Source organism: Electrona antarctica (genome assembly GCF_951216825.1).
Source record: "Electrona antarctica genome assembly, chromosome: 5".
NCBI lineage: Eukaryota > Metazoa > Chordata > Actinopteri > Myctophiformes > Myctophidae > Electrona > Electrona antarctica.
In genome coordinates, this window is record NC_136810.1 from 44,949,301 (window position 1) to 44,969,796 (window position 20,496).

Consider the following 20,496-nt stretch of genomic DNA (forward strand, 5'->3'; position numbering starts at 1 on the left):
GTGTGTGTGTGTGTGTGTGTGTGTGCGTGCGTGCGTGCGTGCGTGCGTGCGTGCGTGCGTGCGTGCGTGCGTGCAGGTGTTTCTTTTTGGAAACAAGAAACACACAACATGGTAACTGTCATTTCTCGACCGTTTTGGACGCGGGCGGCTAGCCGGAACCGGGCCGGCCCAGTGTTGCGGGGCACTGCTCCATGGATAGGGCAGAACAATTTGAACAATTTTTATTCAAATCATTGCTTCTGAGATGTTTGAGCACCGCTGACATAGCAACATCCGTTTCTCCGAAAACGGCAGAAGGCATTTGTGGAATGTCTAACCTTAGTGTATGAGATCATGCTGAACATCTGGTCGATCTGGTCAGGAGTCTGGATGCTGTCCATGGAGGCGTTGAGAGCGTGAGACGCGTTCGTACTGTCCCAGTCCAGCACATCGTCCAGTGCACTCACCGCCCACACGTCTTTCTGCCCAAAATTCAATTCAATTTGTCTCAAAAAAACAAGTTATCTCAAGATAATATGATAATGGTACAACAATAATGTTAGATCATGTATAGTGCCATAGAAGAATGTTAAGCTAATATACAGTCTAGTGGTATAGTATAATATGGTAGCAATCCATGGTCATGCTCCGTGAAGAGGCCTGGTCCACAGTCACAGAGACACAAAGAGACCCAACACGTCCTGTCCTGGTGCAGTGGTGGCAAAAGTACTCAAAGGTTTTACTTAAGTAAGAGTGCACAATGCGGGACTGGGCCCTGGCTCAGCGGTCAAGACACCCTGGCTGGTAGTCCAGTCTGGCAGTGTACCGCATGGGTTCGACTCCCGATCCCGACGTCCATTACTGCGAGTCACCCCCCCCCCCATCTCTCTCCCCATTTACTGTCAGCCTACTATCTATCCCTCTATAAAAACAAAAAAAGTGTCAATGCGGCAATATAGAACTACTCTGTTACAAGTAAAAGTCTGGAATTCAAAATAGATTCCGCTATTTATTTTGTATTAAAAAGTATACAATGAATAAGAATGCCAGTAATTTCTGCCCTGTGCACAAAACACAAATGTAATTTCTATTCAGAATGTTCCAAATCTCCACGCCCAAAACACATTTAAATCGCTCAGCGCAATTATTTGTGTGGCAATTAATCGTCAACTTAAATGTGTGATTGTGACAGCCCTACTGCAGGAAAGAGACGCCACGCGTCCTGTTAACACTTTGAGAGCCATGGCTTCAATCATGAACTTCAGTGGTGGAGCTCTTTGGAGACCACTTGAGTAAATACAACCATCTGTCCATGTTCTGTCAAGTTTAACCTTTGTTTTATTCTCTCTAATACCAAATTACACTTAAGTGTGCGACTGCGTCATTAATTGATTCCAGTATCTGCAAAATCCCTCTGAATGTAAAAATCATTAGATAGCATTTCATGGACCTGGAAGAGGCCAGACAAACCAAGTATTACACAGTGGTTCAGGGAATTGTCTTTATGTTTACCTTTGGAAAAGATTGCATACATTCTTAAGGACAAATGTTTCAGGAGGTGTGGGGCCGTTTTATAAGATACATAAAGAACAATAATTTGTCACATTTAATGGATGGAGCTGAAGAGGAGTAGTGCTGTTGTTGTTTTTTTGTTTTGTTTTGTTTTTTGGTTATTGTTTTGCTTTCTTTATATCAGTAATTGTCTTGTAATGTTCATTGTTGTTTTGTTTTGGATATTTGTATTGTCATTTGTGTGTAAAAAAGGAAAATAAATACATTGTTGAAAAAAGATAGCATTTCATGTAGACATAGCACTCTATAGTGAATACTCATACTGCAGCTTTACTGTACAGATTTTCTACCGTTAGACCGATGCTAGGTTCTTCCTTATGATTCTTGATTACCGTATTGTGCCGAATATAAGACGACTCTGATTATAAGACGACCCCCATTTGTGGAAAAAGAACATTGAATGTCAAATAGTCTAGTCCCTGATTATAATATGACCCAGTTTTTTTTAGGATATTTCCTATTATTATTATTATATTTTATTTTATTACATATTATTGTCTTATATTCAGCACAATAGGGTACTTTTTTTGATGTATTATTACCACCATGTGTTGTTCTTGTTCTTGCTTACTGTAAATCACTCTGGATTAAGAAGAGCGTCTGCTAAATGCCTAAATTGTAAAATTGTAAATTGTAAAGCATGTTCCTTATTGTGTTATGGTCTTGCAAAGAACTGGCCTTTGCTAGTCTGAACAATAGGTTAATATGACATGTACATGTACATGTACATGTACATGTTTGATTGATTGATTGATTGATTTGATTTAAATAGTTATTAACAGTTTGCAGAATTACAGTACATTTAAAGCACAAACTCAATACAAAGACTGTTAACTGTGAGTGGACAACCCAATTAAGCATTACACTTGTTTACAAGAGGGTCCACCTTGTTCAATTCATCAAAACATTTAGAGACATACAAATAGACACTTCTATAGTCAAAGAAACATGTTCCATTCCTCACCCAAAATGCTCCACCTATATTCAGGAATCAGATTTATGTTTTAGTGAGACAAATCTTACTATGTTCCAGCTGGGCTCCACATTGTCCACCGCGAAAAATGTCATGTAGCTGGCAAAGCCTTCATTCAGCCAAAGTTCGTTCCACCAGTTACAAGTCACCAGGTTTCCAAACCACTGTAACAAGAGAAGACCAACAAAGGAGGGAAAGGTTGGAGGTGTTCATTAAAGTGTTCTAGGGCTCTACAGTAGATCTAGCCATCAGTGATTTAAAAATCACACCCATGTGAAGTGACAGGCGCTCTAATCATCGTACATCATCGCACATGTTCATCAACAATGGTGGTCCCTTATTGGCCAAGGGTTCCCCACCGACATACAGTACATATGACGATTTGCTCAGACACATATGACGTAAATTCTCCGTTCATTGTCAATGGCATTTTTAATGTTTGTTCAGACAACACAAACATTAAAGCTGTATATAGGAGGGGCTAGCGCCCCTCAAAAAGGAGTGAAGCTTCCACATCAGACTCCTACACAAACGGGCATCTTTCTTCCATAAACAAGTGCTTGTGCTCTGTAGCTCACTTCTAATTGCGCCAGCTTTGTACACAGTAAATATAGCATTGGTTGTGGTTCCCAAACGTTTTCATGCCAAGGACCCCCAAATTGACACTAATTAGCCCGCGGACCCCCCATTTGAAGAGATTATGCCAGGGACCCCAAGACTTTTTTACGGCTCTAGCAGTGATTCTCAACCCGTTTAATTTCCTTTAGCGTGCACGCATCCGCCTGGGTGACGGCAGACTGCTGGGCTGTCGTTTTGGCATGGTGGGTCAGATCAGTTTATGGAATGAATTCTGTACTGGCCATATATGGAGCGTGTCTTGAGTGTACAGGGTTTGATGAGGTCAGATCAACATATGGAATGTCAGAACAGGTCAGCTCCATATATGGAGATCTAAAGGTGGCAGCAGGGGCAGTGTCTTGAGTGTACAGGGTTTGATGAGGGCCCAGGTAGGGCCGGGCCTTAATTTTAGGGCCTGTTGAGAACTCAAATTTTCGCCGGCTGCCGGGCGTGGCTGCACTAATAATTTGGGGCGGACGCGTCTAGAGTTTGAATGGACAGGTATCAGTCAAAAGGGGGACATCAAAGAGGAAGGACGGGTGGGGTAGGTTCAACATATGGAATGTCAGAACAGGTAAAGTCCATATATGGAGATCTAAGGATTTGAGGTCAGATGTAGAGTTGCTGGCCGGCTCCATATATACAGATCTAGGTGATGAACCAGTCTTCTCCATTTATGGCTATCCAGGGTTTGATGAGGTCAGTGTTGTGATCTTTATATATGGAGACGGCCATATATGGTGGTGTGATGTGTCACGAGGCGTGACCATAAATGGAGGCGTGATGTCATGAGGCGTTACCATATATGGAGGTGTGATCCATATATTTAGGCGTGATGTCATGAGGCGTGCAGACCGACCGAACGCATGACGGGAAAAGCAGGTTTTCATAGTAAACTGTGACCTATGGTCGCAACTATTCTATACTGTTGTTCATTATTGATGATGCTTTTTATTATGTAGTTCATCCCCTTACTGACTCCTAGTCACTTTTGTATTGCTACCCTTGCTGTATTTTACAGCAGTGGTTCCCAAACTTTTCCATGTCAAGGACCCCCAAATTGACACTAATCAGCCCGCAGCCCCCCATTTGAAGAGATATGCCAGGGAACCCCCATACGTTTTTACGGCTCTAGCAGTGATTCTCAACCGGGTTTAATTTCAAGGACCCCCAGTTTGACCTGCATATTAGTCTACAGACCCCCCATTTAATGGCATTTCTATCTCTGGGACCCCAATTTATATTGTAAAATCAATGTTAATTTAACTCTGATTCATTTGTACACTCAGAGTTACAGACCCATTTGGTTCCAAACTATCATTTACCCACTTTGGGAAACACTGTCTTTTACAGTACTCCTCTTACTCTGCATCTGTACCTTAACTGCCGTGCTGTGCTCTGGCGACTGAATTTCCCCTGCAGGATCAACAAAGGTCTGATCTATCAGTCAACCCGTTTGTCACTTTACTCCAAGTGATAGTGCAGGGGTTCTCAACGTTTTTGGCCGGGGACCCCCGGAAATGCTTTGGCAATGTCTCGGGACCCCCGCCCCGCCCCCTCCCGACCCCCAATATAAAGCATTGTTATAATTTAGCTATTGAAAAATAGCAGATCTACAAGCTCATAGCGCGCCACCGAGTGGCGCGCTACGAGCTTGTAGGTCTTCTATTTTTGAAAAATCGTGAAAATAAAATTAAAAAAATATTTTTTTTTTTTTTTTTTTATAATTTGGGGACCCCCTAAAATAATTTGGCGACCCCCCGAGGGGTCGCGACCCACGGGTTGAGAACCCCTAGTGGACTGGCTGTCCCCAAAGAGGACTACTTTACTTTAATATAGCCTACTTTACAAAAGCAAAATGTCCCCATGTTGTTCTTCTTTGCAAGAGTGTAAACAGTAGTAGGCTACAAACATCAGTGTCCATTGTGTCTCTGACCTGGTGTGCCAGTTCATGTCCAAAGTAATTGGTGATGGTTTCCTTGTGGAGCGATGAAGATTTCTCTTGATCAAACAGCAGGGCCAGCTCTCCGTAGATGATCAGTCCCCAGTTCTCCATGGCTCCGGGCATGTCTGCGACCGCCACGTGATCTGGAGGAGGAGCCAGTGGTGGAAAAAAGTAGAGTTCACATTTTCAATACTACAATAGCTATAGAAATACTCTGTTTGTTACAAGAAAAAGACCGGAATTCAAAATGTGAATTCAAAACTACTCATTATCCTAGAATGTAACATTTAAAGTTTTCAAATGTATAACAATCTATTGAAAATAGCAGATTTACAAGCTCACAACGCGTCGCATCACGACGCATTTGGAGCTTGTAGATCTGCTATTTTCAAATGGCCGAAATGAAGTGATCAATGCACGTTTTATAACTATAAGAACGTTTTCAAATAAATGTAGTGCTGTAAAAGTACAACATGTGGAACCGAGATGTAGTGGAGTAGAAGTACCGGTGAAGTAATGGAAATTTGAGATACTCCAGTAAAGTAAAAGTACAGTACTTGAGTAAATGTACTTAGTTATGTTACGCCACTGGAGGTAGAACATGATATATCGTTGCTGTCTGCCAGAAACCTTTTATCTCCATTTCTTTAAAATGATTTTTGTTCTCTCTCTCTAGATAAACGAATGCCCTACTTCGTCATACTACAGTATCACACAAGAGCAGCAAAAATAGCTGATCTACAAGCTCACAATGATTTTTTTTCTCTTTCTGAATGTCTATATTATTATTTTCTTCTTCTACTATTATCATCTTCATTATACTGTAATTAGCATCCTATACCTATACAGTTCATTTATTTACTATACTACTAAGAGTGTGAGAGTTCATTTTTGCCACACTCACTGAGGATATTAATCGAGTTGTTGCGGCTGCTGCTTGTTTTGATTGTTCACTCAAGACGGATCTCACAATGCAGCAAACTATTAAGACCATTCACATCGCTAATGCAATGTTCTATCGGCTCGTATTTTGAAACAATTAAGACAGGTCAGGTTACAGTGTTCTTAAGTGGCTGTGTGTGATAATATATCCTCTTACTAAATAATCTAATCAACCTCTTTACACTCTCCAGAAAACAAGGAAAACAAATTATTCTTCTCATGGCAAGTGGTTACTGGGTCTGTGGTCAGCATGAGTTACACAAAACCGTGTACATTTTGCACCTTATAGCCTATTATCAGGATTTTGCAACCCTTTTGTCCATCCATGAAATAATCCAGAGACCTACCTATCTTTCTCTGAGGGAAGTCGATCTCAAAACGACCTTCGAAATACTCAAGCATCTTCCCAGCGATCGAGGCTGCGTAGTCAGCATGTCCTGCTTTTATGGCGGCAGGGCGGGCATATATCTGTGCAAACAAAACATTCAGTAAGAAAGAAAACACGTATAGGGCAGTATTATGCGTGTCTTAAGTACCAGGTCTTATGACTTAACTTAAGACCTGGAGGCGTGGTCAATGCTGTTTGGCCACTCAAAATAGCCAAATGGCATTGATCACGCCTCCAGGTCTTAAGTTAAGTAATAAGACCTGGTACTTAAGACACGCATAATACTGCCCTAAAGGCCTACACTCAGTTGACATACAGTAACATATTACTAATGCCCTTTTCACACACAAATTCCTGGACTGACAAGGCAGGATATTGAACATGGGTTTGACACACACTGAACCCATTCAAAGGAGAGATGCACAATACTGAAATTATGACCGATATCTGATCTCCGATCATTTGCATGGTCATCGTCCGAAAAAAACAAGAAACAATCAACAACATTTTTGTTTGGCTGGTGAAAATAGATGGTAAGCCTATCGCCCCACTAACAGCTGACGCTCTAAAAGAGACAGACAGGCAGACTGGCTGCTCTCCGTGTACTCTTATTGTCTCCACCAGGCCGAAGGCATGGGGAGAGAGTATGTTTTGCACTCCGTCCGTCCGTCCGTGTGTGTGTCCGTCCGTCCGTCCTTCCGTCTGTGACCAGCTAATCTCCGGCACCGTTAACCCGGTCGATGCCAAATATTGCACACACACTCCCTGGATGCCAACGATGAACCTCTGCCCCAAAATGTCCAGAACGGCCTGTTATAGCGCCACCAGGAGGCCGCTTTGTGCAAAACAAGTTTTTGGACAGTACACCTACAGATTTTGTCCAAACATCACGCAAATTGGTACACAGTCTCTCTAGAGCCATTCAACGAAACGGTTCTTTCATATTTCTCAGACTCCATCCTGATTGGCTAAGATTGGCTTCCAAAGTTCGCAGGAGTGCTCAGTTTAAAAAAAAGGCTGCAAATCATGAACACATCGTGTGATTTCCGTGAAATTGTGCACGCACATTCCCACTAGGCCGAGGAAGAAATGCCACATGAACATTTTCAACTCAGCCTCATGGTGGCGCTATAACTGGCCGGAAAGTGTTTTGACCTCTAACTGCACGGATCTGTGGATAACTTTGTATGCCAACTCCCTAGAGGCCAAGGAAAAACCTTTGCCTGGAATTTTTCACATCTGCTCTTTATAGCGCCACCAGGAGGCCGACATATGTAAAACACATTTTCTAATATTACTCCTTCAGAATGTATCCAAATTTCACGCAAATCGGTACACATCTTCTTCATAGTCATGTAATCAAGACGGGTTTGTTTGATTTCTCATCATCCACCCTCATTGGCTACGATTGGCTTCTAAACTTTTCAGGAGTAGCCCGCTTTGTACCCGTTTTGTACAAATCGCCACAACTACTCAACGCAGCGTCCGATTGTGGTGAAACTGTGCATGCATATTCCCACTAAGCTTTGGAAGAAATGCCACTTGACAGTTTTCAAATCAGCCTCATGGTGGCGCTACAACAGGCCAAGCCGTGTCACACACACACACACACACACACACGTTTATATTGCTCCTAAACATTTTGCCAAACATCACACACACACTCCTATCCTCCTGGTGGAGACCTGTGCCCAGAAGGGCACTTTTTCTAGTTACTATTATTTTGAGAACGATTTGATACAGATAAGTCATTTTATGGCCGATGTGGCCGATTTCGATACTCTACCGATTATATCGTGCATATCTTTAATTCAAAACACATTTGTTCCAGGTAAGTCCTGAAACCTAGCCATGGGTCTTCTGCTGACATTTTCACACCATCAGCTAATCCGGGTCTTTAACCCCAGGCTGCTGTTTCGGTGTGAGAACGATACTGGGGTTTGAACTGAGGTGGGGGGTCTGGGGTGGACCCTGATCCCCAATAAAGAGTTAAGGCCTCCCATAAGATTTACATGGAGGGTCCTATGCCATTTCATCAACTTCATGAGAGAGTTTATTTAGAGACACAGATGAATGCACTGATGGAAATGTTAATGGTCAATTTCTTTTCTTACTTATTGCACCTCACTATACTGTGTGGCATGTTACCTTCTACAAGCTACACTTTGTGGTAACCTGGTTAAATTACAGTTACTGTAAATAAATGCCAAATATTTTGAGTGTTACCTCATATTTGATCATCACCACATTTAAATATCGTGGGAACAAAATTTGACTTGCAAGAAATATGTGAACTGTTTCAGGACAAAGATACATTTACAAACTATGTGGTTTGTGGTGTATATACAACGGTGTGGATGAAGTCTTCCACATGTGTGTGCACACATTTGGAAGGTTTATTTTCTAATATTTGTGCACAATGTTTAGAAGAGGTTTGTATATACAACATGAATCCCTGCAGCTGTGATTTCATTAGTAAACATCTGCAAAAACAGCAGGCTATACATACATTACTCTTCACTCGCTTGTGTGTGGGTGTGGACGTGACAGATTCAAACTCGGACACCACAAAGGCAAGGAGGTATGTCGACATCTTCCGCGTTGGATGGAGAGAGGTGACCTGCCACTCCTCATCTATAACCCTGTTATCTGAGGGCAGTATAGAGACATTAGGCAGCTTGACATAAACGATGCTCAGACTCATTTCTAACACTCACAACACAAACACAGGTGCAGTGTACACATGAGATGCATAAAATGTCAGATTGAAAGTGTTTTCTGGACTTGTGTTGAGGCAAGAACCGTTTATTCACCTGACATTTCCGAGTTCCCCAGGGCTAAAGTGCCTCTCCTATGTATGACGGTCACAAGAAACGTGGCCTTCAATGCTGGCTCATCGAAACACGGAAACACTTCCCTGGCGTGTGTAGCCTGAAATTGGCTGGCAGCAACGTACCTATAACATATTGGGACATTCAGTTATATCAAATATTGTATTTGGTCAGGTTAATGAAATGTGTTAACATGGGGAGTAACTTGCATGTGCAGCAGAAACGTAGTTTATCACGTTTAACTAGATTCTTGAAGGACCATATCAGCATACAGTATAGCTCATGCATCAGTATAACATATATCAGGGGCGCCCAAAAGGTAGATCACGATAAACCAGTAGATCACAAAGGATGTGCAGGTAGACCACATGACATGGCCCTAAATCTGTTTTTGTTTTTTTTACATATACATATATATAAAAAAATATATATATATATAAAAAAAAAATATATATATATATATATATTATTTTTTTTCCCCACATCTGACACTTGAATTAAGATGATTTGACATCATTAATTATCAAAAAGGACCATACAGCTCAAACCCACAATGCAATACTTTCCTTTCAAGAGTGTTGCGCACAAACATCAGTAGCAAAAAATTCCATTTACTCTACCCTCTATTTCCCATTCCAAGTGCGTTTGTCTTACATTTAACGCCAGTGCAGCTATTCCAAAGCCCCCCTGCAAGCTCCCCTGCAAGCATTGATTGGCTTCAAAAACTTTTTACATCAGTACTAAACAACATGGCTCCTTTGAGAACCATCAGGGTCAAAACCCGCTCGGAACCATGGATGAATTCAGACATACTGACTGCAATGAAAGCCAGAGCCAAAAAATGCTCTGAACTTCTTAAAAGGAACCCTGGCTAACATGACAAATATGCCTTAAAACATTATACTTGCACCATTTGCCCTCTATAACTAAAATTAAAAATTACTTTAAATATTTGATTTCTTTCATAAATAGAGAATTTATTTATGAAGAAAATACAATATTTAAGGTGTTTTTATTTTTTTATTTTAGTTGTAGAGGGCAAGTATAATGTTTTAACTTAAGGCATATTTGTCTTATTAGCCAGGAATCCTTTTAAATGAAAGTCCTAGCTAGCCAAGCGCTTCAACAGTGATCTCCAAACCCAACTGGGCATCCTAAAAACCCAACGAAACAAGCTAAGAAACATTGTAACTACCATGACCAAATCCGCTAAAAGTAACCTCGAGAGCTCTGGAAGCTACTAAACAATCAGGCTGCGGTCAGAAACTAAAAACCACATAAACATAAACATGAAATCGAATGACACCCTCATCACTGTCAAGCTTGATGTAGCAAAATACTTAAACATCTTCTTTACAAACATTGCAACAACGCTGGTTAACAAACTGCCCTCCCACTCTGGGCGTTTTGGTGTAGAGCACATCAAAGCCTTCTACAAAAACCTAGGTGTTTGTAAAGATGATTTTAAACTAACAATAGTAACAACTGAGGAGATACTTAAAAGACTGAGTGGCCTTCAACCCCACAATGCCACTGGCCATGACAATATTCCCTCCAAATTTCTCAGAGACTCGGCCATCTCTATAGCTCCAATCACCCGCATAATAAACCTCTCCATCAAACAGCGACAGGTCACCCACGATTTCAAACTGGCCAAAGTAACCCCCTGCACAAGAAAGGGAGCAAATTAGACCCCGGCAACTACCGCCCTATTTCTATTCTTAGCTCCATCAAGAAAGTGATGGAAAAATAGTCTATGAACAGGTTGAAAAGTATCTTGCCACAAATAAATTAATGTATGAATTCCAATCTGGCTTCAGAACATCCCACTCCACTGACACATGCCTCCTCTATTTGAGCGACCACATCAAACACGAGGTGGATGCTGGCAAATACTGCGGCATGGTCATGCTGGACCTCCAAAAGGCCTTTGACACCGTGAACCACTCCATACTAGTTAACAAGCTAAAACCAATTGGCTTTTGTAGCATATCAGTGAGCTGGATGCAGTCCTACCTGGAGGGGAGAGAACAGATGGTGGAGGTGAACGGAACACAAAACAAACTGGTCAGGTTACTAGGCCTCATTCCCGAACCCACCTCACCCCTGCCCACTTCGACAGGCTGGAATGGCTTAGGGTTGATGACAGAGTACAGACTGGTCCACAAGATTCGCTACACCACCAGGATACCCATGTACCTGTCTAAATACTTCCTTAATGTCAACGAAGTCCACACCCACAACACCAGAGGGAGTTCAACAAACCATGTGCAACCCAGATTCAGCACAAACAAGGGATTAAATGAATTTCGCTCCTATGCTACCAAAATGTGGAACGCCCTACCAACAGTCATTGACGCAGAGAAGGCTCCCTTGACTCAAATACACCAGAGTAAGGCAAAGTGTGGACAAGGACGGATACATGCACACCACACACCAGAGTAAGGCAAAGTGTGGACAAGGACGGATACATGCACACCACACAGACGAACAGTCTGGTGAGACGTAGGACACTAGGCAGGAGGCAAACCATAGAGAGTCCTGGAGACCTCTCAGTGCCTGCTATCCCCCAAGAACGCACGGCACAAGGCAGAGAGAGCTTCCTGTTTGTTCTGGCAGGAGAGACAGTACAGTGGGCGGGTCCTAGCCTGGGTAAACCACTCCCCACTCGCCAGATTTAATGAAATGTTGTCCAGCAGGGGGAGTGGGTTTACCCAGGCTAGGCGGGTCCAGCACTGGTTTGCTGCACCTGGCCGGCAGGTTTCTCACTTCCCTGTTGGCCAGGTGTGGCCCTCTCTCCCGGTGCTGGTTGCGCCTCGGTGGTGGCTGCGCCCGGGGTGCCCCTCCGTGGACTTGTCTATAGCTGGAAGCCTGGAGGAGAGGGGCAGTGATTTGGCCAATCACTGCTGACCCACCAACTGGAGAGTGTAGTGGTTGAGGGTTGAAACACTCTAAGAAGGTTGGAGACCACCTGATCCAGGCCAAGGCTTCATCCATTAGGAATGGATTACATTCGCATCTTCAATGTATTTACAAACAGAATCGGCTGAATTCGGCGAATTCCTTGACTCCTTCAAAACTGCTCTCAAAGGGCACCTACAGACGGCTGCAATTCGAAACTGGCCCCCGTAAAATCTGAATCCCCCACCCACCCCTTTTCCCCTTCACTGTATATGTTCTTTTTTTGATGATTTCCTGGTTTTGGCTATATAGAAGTGTATATTCGTACGTCTATAAATGTTTTGATGAATTGAAAATGGTGGGCCCTATTGTAAACAAGTGTAATGCTTTATGGTGTCGTCCAGTTTTTGTATCGAGTTGTACTTGAAATGTACTGAAATTCTGCAAACTGTTAATACATCAATCAATCAATCCCTCAGGTACATTTTTAAACTACTTTAAGTTAATTTATTACTTTAGAATTTACATTTTCAGCAATCAGAATCAGAAACAACTTTATTGTCACATCAAGTAAAAAGGTGGGTGAAATTAGTTTTTGTGCATTGTGTAATTCTTTCCAAGAAGTACAGGAAAGGGAAGGAGGGGGGCAGGGGGGAAGGAGTTCAAGGCAGTAAAGGAGAAAGTTTCAGCGCTTTTACCACAACATAGTACAAGTATAGGGTTTCAGATAATTTAGAAGCTTGCTTCACAAACAGCACAGCTGTTGGGTTTCTCTTGCTTATTTGGATTTGTCTATACCAAAAGGTCTCACAGTAGAAACATAACAAAGACCTATATGTGTCCGTATGTATGATGAATGATTGATGAGACATCAGAATGTATTGTGACTAGTCATTGTGTTGTAATTGTACACCACCATCACCAAGCTGTTGATCTTGTGGACTGAGTGACAAACAGTGGTATTTTTACTTTTAGCGTCTGTGACCAGCGTGTCAGTACAGGCTACAGTATCTTGTGACTGATACAGTAAGCAAACGATGAACCTTTCATTGAATCAGCCCACCACGACTCACGAGCCATTGAGCAACATCCTACCAATAGGACTAGAACAAGTCTCTGAGCCTGAAACTGAAAACACAGCAAAATCCGACCATGGATGCAATGTAGGTAATTAGTCTGGATTAGTCTGCTGACCACCGGAGAGACGGGTGACAGCCGGAATGTAGACCAGCCTGTGTTTTCCGTGAGGAGGAAGCCCAACAAACCCACGGTGAGGCCTTTAGGAGGGCCATTCAAGCCGCAAGCGGAGCCTGCAGCACCACCATGGGCCAGGTGGAGCCTGCAGAACCATTGCGGCTCAAGAATCCACCACTCTGAATGAAGTGCCTTGTGCTGGGAGTCTGGGGCAACGCACAGGTCCTGGACCTGGTGAGACGTAGGAGGGGACCGGACAGGAGTCAACCCACAGAGCCTAGTCCTTCCACGTGCCAGATGGTTGCGATCCTCCCGCATACAGTCCCGGCACTGCCGGCAGGGTAGTTCCGGAGCAACGGATTGTGTGGCCCTGGTCTTTCCCTAATGGGACCGATCGAGGGTAGCTACAGGGACGCAAGTCGGGACTTGATCCCCCCGGCTGGGTCACCTGAGTGAGGGCCCAGTATGATGTTTGCGAGACACACTGAGGATAGTACCAGGTGCATCCATTAAATGTTTTTTCGTTTTTTTTTTACTCCAAACATGGGCCCATTTTATGGTGTAATCATTACACCATAAAATAGGTCTATGTTTGGAGTTACATTGCATATTCGTGGATTTTGTTGTGTTTTCAGTTTCAGGCCCAGGTCGGTCGTAAAGAACTTCCACAGAAAAGGGAGTTAAGGTGCGTTCAGACTTTGTATGTAATCGCGCTGCTCTAACCACACAAGTCTGAATGCACCGTTAGAATCTCACGGGAAACTGTACCGGATTGCCTGGTTGAGTCACCACTCACCATTATTAGTAAATGTGTCCATAATCAATCACATGTGTCTGCTCGCTCAAACAGTAAGTTGCAATGAACAGAAACATGAGTTTAATAAGGAAGGTAATTTTTTCCCCCACACCACGGCCATATCCCTCCTCCAAATAACAGTGGTCCCCAGGTTGATTCTCAGTTATATTAGGGTGTTGGTCCCTGATTATTAATCCGTTGAAAACCCCTGGTGTAATGCAATGGTTCTAAACCTTTTCAGGCCGTGACCCGGCCCCAAAATTAATCATATTTGAACCCCACCCTGACAAGCACATGGAATTATAGGAGTTCAGACTCGGTTCCACAGAGAAGTATTGTGAAAATGGCCGATCTACAAGCTCACAATGCCTCGCGTTGCGAGCTTGTGGTTCAGATTTATTTACTTATATTATATTATTTGACAATTTGGCCAATGTTTGACCAGTTCTTATAGTATTGTTTGTTGATTACTTCTAGTGCAGTAATGGTCTGCGTGTGTGTGTGTGTGTGTGTGTCCGTCCGCCCGTCTGTGTACCGCAAATCTCCGGCACCGTTACCCCGGTCGATGCCAAACTTTGCACACTCTCCCTGGATGTCAACCAGGATCTCTGCCTCAAGTTTTCCAGAACGGCCTTTTATAGCGCCATCATGAGGCAGACATTTGCAAAACACATTTCTTTATATTACTGGTACACATTTGATCCATACATCACGCAAATCGGTAAACACCATCTCTATAGTCATGTGAGAAACACGACCTGTCCACTCCATATTCCATCCCCATTGGCTAAGATTGCCTTCCAAAGTTTGCAAGATTGGTCCATTTGGAAAGAAATGCCTCAAATCATGAACGCACCATGCAATTGCAAGGAGTGAAATCTTTCACGCACTTTCCTACTAGGCTGAGGAATATTCACATTGGCCTGTTATAGTACCACCAACAGGTGGATTTTTGCAAAAGACATTTTTGGAACAAAATGCCTCAAATAATCCAATTGCCATCAAAGGCGTAAGAAGAATAACCTGACCTGGCCTGGTGGAGACCTGTGCCCCGAAGGACACTTTTCTAGTTTTTATTTCATTTATTTAGGTATCAAAAAGATCTTAAAGGTATATTCAGTGATTTCACTTAATTCAAATATCACTTATTTTTTCTTATTTTTTGGATAATCCTCCCTACTATAAAGTGTGCTGACCATATAAGGAGTTCCTCCCTGTCCCCAGTGAGCCCCTGGGGTCAAAAAAACCCTAATTTCGGTTTGGGTGGCAAAGCCTCTTCCAATCAGGATGAGAGGGGCCTTCCTCCAATCATGATCGAGTGGGGCGGGCATTGGTGCACGTGCTGTTGGTCTGTTGTACTTCCCCCACTGTAGAGCGTGTGCATGTGCACATCTTGTTACCGGGTGGACCGGGTTTTTTTCCAAATCACCGAAATCACTGAATGCTCCTTTAACTTGTCACTTTACTGACAACGCATACATGAGGCATAGGCCTACTGCAGGGCAGAGTCAAAGCTGAGGGTTGGGCTGAGAGATAATGTTAGTTAAACAAATACCTCCAAATGAGTGAGTAGATAATTGCAAGGAATGACAATGTTGATGCCATACATTCTGATAGCAATCTGCATTTTGTTTAGACTGGATACCAATTTTATCCAATCAGGAAAAACAACTCATACAGGATACGAAATAAACAATAAATGAGCACCCAAAATTGTAACTGGAACACTTTAAGTTAAAGGTTATACATGCGGGTACACTCTCCCGATTGGCTCAAATTGACAACCCCACCTGGAAATGTATTTTCTACTTATTAAAAGAGTTGAAGAGACAGGGAGACCCTGTTACTGAACAAACAATCTATATGTTAGAATATAATGCTGTCCTTTGAACCCTGCTTCGACAGTGTTTCGATGGCCAATGACTGTTCCTCATAGGCTTGTGACAAATAAACAGATGACTTAATTCAGAAGATTAAGTTATATAAATCAAGCTTTCCTGATCCAGAAAAAGGAAAACAGCATAGAATGAGATTATGTTTCTCATGACAGCTAATTTGATATGAAATAATGGGCTCCACAACTTAGGAGTTCTAAAAACAAAATCACACCCGTGTGAACTGAGTGGTGCAACTCCGTGTGGGGGTCCCCATGGGGTCCCCGGAACTTCCAGACCCACAGGAACGCGCCCAGGCTGCCAGCCCAGTTCCGGCGAGCCGCCCCGCTTTCGAAACGGTCGAGACATGACAGAGTTACTGTGTGGGGGAATTTAGCAGACACCTCTGCCTCTCTCTCTCTCATTAGCAGGCAACAGTGCAACACTATATCTCTCTCTCTAGCACAACAGCGCCACTTTTGCCCCTACTGGTACTCTAAACATAGGGACGGCCATAGGGACAGGTACGTGGACATAGGGACATTGCTGTTCCTTGGAGTGGTTGCAACACTCAAAAACAGCTGTTCAAGCACTTTGAATTCAACTTGATTTATTTTTAAAGGGAAAACTTGAAAACACTGGCACCCACCAACAATATAATCCCTGGACACAAGCCCATTTGATGTGGAGGCCAATGTACATGTCACTTAATTTTATTCTCTATTCATTTTCACAATGATGTGGTTTTAATAATTATTTATGCACTCAAGCCAGACCTCAACATTTTTCTGAACACCAAAAAATAATTTTATTGGATGGGCATTGATACATGTTTCTGTGTAATAATGACCTAGTTATTGCTTTAACTAGGTCATTATTACACAATTTATCAACTTAAAACTTAGAGGACCCCCACAACTTTGAAAGAATACATAATTATTATGGAAGGGTCAATTTGGTTCCATTTGTACACTCTCAGAGTTACAGGTCTGTAACTGTCTTTGGAACCCCCTCAAGAAACCCAGAGGTTCCTTATTTGTTCATTTTGGAGGCAACTATTACAATTTCAGGCTTACATGTTTTGATTATGTTTTGGTTTCACATTCACACACAGCTGTATACAGCATACAGTTGTTTGTTATTGTGTATACAAGATAGTATGTTGATCTCTTTTCAAATAAATAATGAATCAAGAATCAAAAGATGATAAAATCATACCTTTTGATTTTCATTTCATCGCTTACCTATCAGCCGCAGCGTCATCTCCATAAGCTGGGACCCCTTCCTTGTATTTGCTAATATAGAGGCCAACCGACTCCTCCTCTTTCATTTCTCCCTGGAAAGCTGTGAATAAACTGTAATTCCCTTCTTGCTCCAGCACATCGCCTAACTGGATCTCGAAGAAATCGGTCACGTCGTGGTGGTACTGTTCCAAAACATCGATGGGCTCGTTGGCGTCTCTGTTCATCACCCTCACATCTGTCAACGACAGGTTTTTGGAGTGGATGAAAATGGTCTTGGTCATCCGGACGCAGCGGAAATTGACCGTAGAGTTCCCGGTGAAGGTCAACGTCTGGTTGGGGCTGGTGACGTTGACCACGTCCTCGATGCGGGTGTAGAAATGAGGCTGGAGGAAGAGGGTGTAGCTCTCGGGCACCAGGTCTCCCGGCAGCCTCATCTTGGGCGGAGGTCCCGTTGGGAACGGAGTGGTGGGCGCAAAGGTGGGACGGGCCGTTGGGTTCATCCCTGAGATCTCGACCCGGTACATGATGATCATGGTGACGACCCCGGCGATGGCCGAGAGGGTCAAGATGACCGCACCGATGCCCAGACCCTTCGAGATGTAGAATCCTTTCGACATCCTGGAACACTACTGTTTCGGGCGGTCTTGTTCCTTGGACTGGAAGACACCGAGTGGTGACTCTGCAAAGAAGATCTCCCTTCACTCCTGTGCGTCTGACCCGTAGCACTCAAATGGCCAATGTCCAAGACGCCTCCCTCTCATAAACGGGGCTTGGCCTGAGGTTAAGAATTAACTTGTGTTTCGAGGAGCAAAGATTATACGAGGTACAGCGTGAAGGAGAGCGATGCTCATTGTCCCTGTTGTAAATAATGCGTCAGATTGCACTCTTACACATCTGGAAGTGGTTAGTGTGGTCTTGCTGCTAATGCAGAGGTTAGGTAAACCTCTGGGAAAGAACACAATCTCCCCACACGGCGCTCTTCAGTCTATCCATGTCTAGGTGCATGTGTGCACAGTGCACACACACACATCTCACCCTCCCCTTCAGAAAGTGTCACCATTCAAACAAGTGCTGACATTTGTATCTGTGCACACACATGTTCAGAAACACACACCATTTCATGCCTTGTTAAAAACCAAGAATACACAGACATCAGCATCCTTGCACCTCTGGAGTCTGGATCCCAATCTGGGGTTTTTAGAATAGGTATCCCAGAACTGAAGAACACTGCATGGTGCCAAGTGCATGGTCCACAGTACTGGTGGTCATCCCTCGAATCCTGTCTGGCTCCGTCAGTCCTGCCTGTGTCCCAACGACATAGGTTCTGTGTGTCCAACGCCACAGGTCTACACAGGTTTTGGTTCTGGGCTCCAGGAGAACTCTCACCAAATGAGAAGCATGTGTTAGAAGGTGTAACAAGGGAGACATCGGGAGGAGCAGGGAGAGGAGAGGAGAGGAGAGGCGTGGAAAGGAAGCAAGGAGAGAGGTGGGAGTGGAGAGAGCAGGCTACAACATTATTTGAGATCCTGGAATCAATTTGAAAGTTCTGCCTGACCGACCGCACACACGCACGCACACACTCTTCCCGGAGGTGGCATGGGCAGTGCTATAATTTTGACAGCAAATTCTGATTTAGTCTTTTGAATAACACACCATTTACTTTTAGTCCCATTTAGTCATCTGAAATTGTTTAGTATTAATCTAGTCTTAGTCGACTAAATATCAAAAACCTTAGTCTTTTAGTCTTAGTCAACAAAATGAAGACTGATGGGCAGAACAGTAACATTCTAATACAAGAGGGCTGTAGTACGAGTGTGGTGATATTTAGTGCAGATGTTGCTACTGCAGGGAGATCTCTACTTCAGTGGTTTCCAACCCTTTTCATATCAAGGTACCTTGTTTATTCAGCATTTGAGCCACGGACCACCATTTGATGAGATTTAGTCTCTCAGACACGTGACAAAACTAGAGAATATTTTGTTGTCGTTACGATACGATTTTGTCCGCAATTTCATGGCAACCGATCAAAATAACAATTCTTCTACATTCTCTAATTGTGTAGACTTCTTATGAATTAAGTAATGCAGATGTTTAACAATAATTGAATGGACCCAAATGTTTCATTTTATGCTCAAGAGTTAAAGATTAGAGTCCATTAGGACCTAATGGACTCTAATCTTAGGTTACCAACTCTTCCATAATTTAGCTGGGTGACCACCTGGAAACCACTCAAGGACCACTGGTGGTCCCCGGACCACTGGTTGAAAACCACTGCTCTACTTGATTAAGAACAATAACATGACACAATGACAGCAATCATCGTGTGAGTCCAGAGAGCCAGGTGGAAAGGCTGGCAACTGCAGAGGACTGCGGTTCTGTTTTAAATTACATTATTAGAAACAATAGACAGGCTTGTTATCGAGTCTCTGGTATAGACGAGTGGATCATTAAGCCTGAAGTGTGTGATAAACCTTTTCCATGCGGAGACATCCAACTCAAAGTGGCCAAAAAGACCCCTTTTCTTTTGGGGCATTTAATTAAACTGTGTGGTGTGTGTGTGTGTGTGTGTGTGTGTGTTTGTGTGCACTGTTGAATTCACAGAGTTGTTTTGAAGCAGCATGGAATCTAAAAAGAACTTTCAGTGGTGGGAAAAAGCACTCACATTTTTTACTCAAGTAAAAGTATCAATACTACAATGTAGAAATACTCTGTTAAAAGAAAAACTCAGGAATTCAAAATGTACTTGAGTACCAAAAGTACAAGTTTTTTTTTTTTTTTAATAGCAGATCAACAAGCTCACAATGGTATTGTGCCACATTGTGAGCTTGTAGATGTCTATTTTCAAATGGTCTAAATGTATATAGGGGTGAAGAAGTTACTGTAAGTTACATACTTAATGTATATAGGGGTGAAGAAGTTACTGTAAGTTACATACTTAATGTATATAGGGGTGAAGAAGTTACTGTAAGTTACATACTAAATGTATATAGGGGTGAAGAAGTTACTGTAAGTTACATACTTAACAATAACAATAATTGACAAAGTAACTAATAACTAAAGTTTTCCCCAAAAAAAATGTAGTAGAGTAGTGTAAATGTGGTTAAAAGTTGAATATGTGTCTCTAGAGATGTAGTGGCGTAGAAGTAAAAGTACTGGAATTGGAAACTACTCCAGTAAAAAATACCTCAAAATTGTACAAAATGTACTTATTTACTTTACACCACTGTTAACTTTCAACA

General features: G+C 42.8%; 1 protein-coding gene across 1 annotated transcript in view; it reads right to left on the bottom strand.

Moving 5' to 3' along the window:
- LOC306924003 (aminopeptidase N-like) overlaps nucleotides 1–17,874 on the bottom strand; it is a gene marked incomplete at its 5' end in the record, with an annotated part of 34,494 nt that extends 16,620 nt beyond the window's left edge. Inside the window, 7 exons of the mRNA XM_079502346.1 lie at nucleotides 318–461; nucleotides 2,575–2,688; nucleotides 5,079–5,230; nucleotides 6,377–6,497; nucleotides 8,927–9,066; nucleotides 9,231–9,373; nucleotides 17,258–17,874. Of these exons, the coding sequence (XP_079358472.1) occupies nucleotides 318–461; nucleotides 2,575–2,688; nucleotides 5,079–5,230; nucleotides 6,377–6,497; nucleotides 8,927–9,066; nucleotides 9,231–9,373; nucleotides 17,258–17,874 (1,431 nt within the window). The remainder of the gene's footprint in view (nucleotides 1–317; nucleotides 462–2,574; nucleotides 2,689–5,078; nucleotides 5,231–6,376; nucleotides 6,498–8,926; nucleotides 9,067–9,230; nucleotides 9,374–17,257) is intronic.
- Between the last annotated feature and the right edge of the window lie 2,622 nt (nucleotides 17,875–20,496).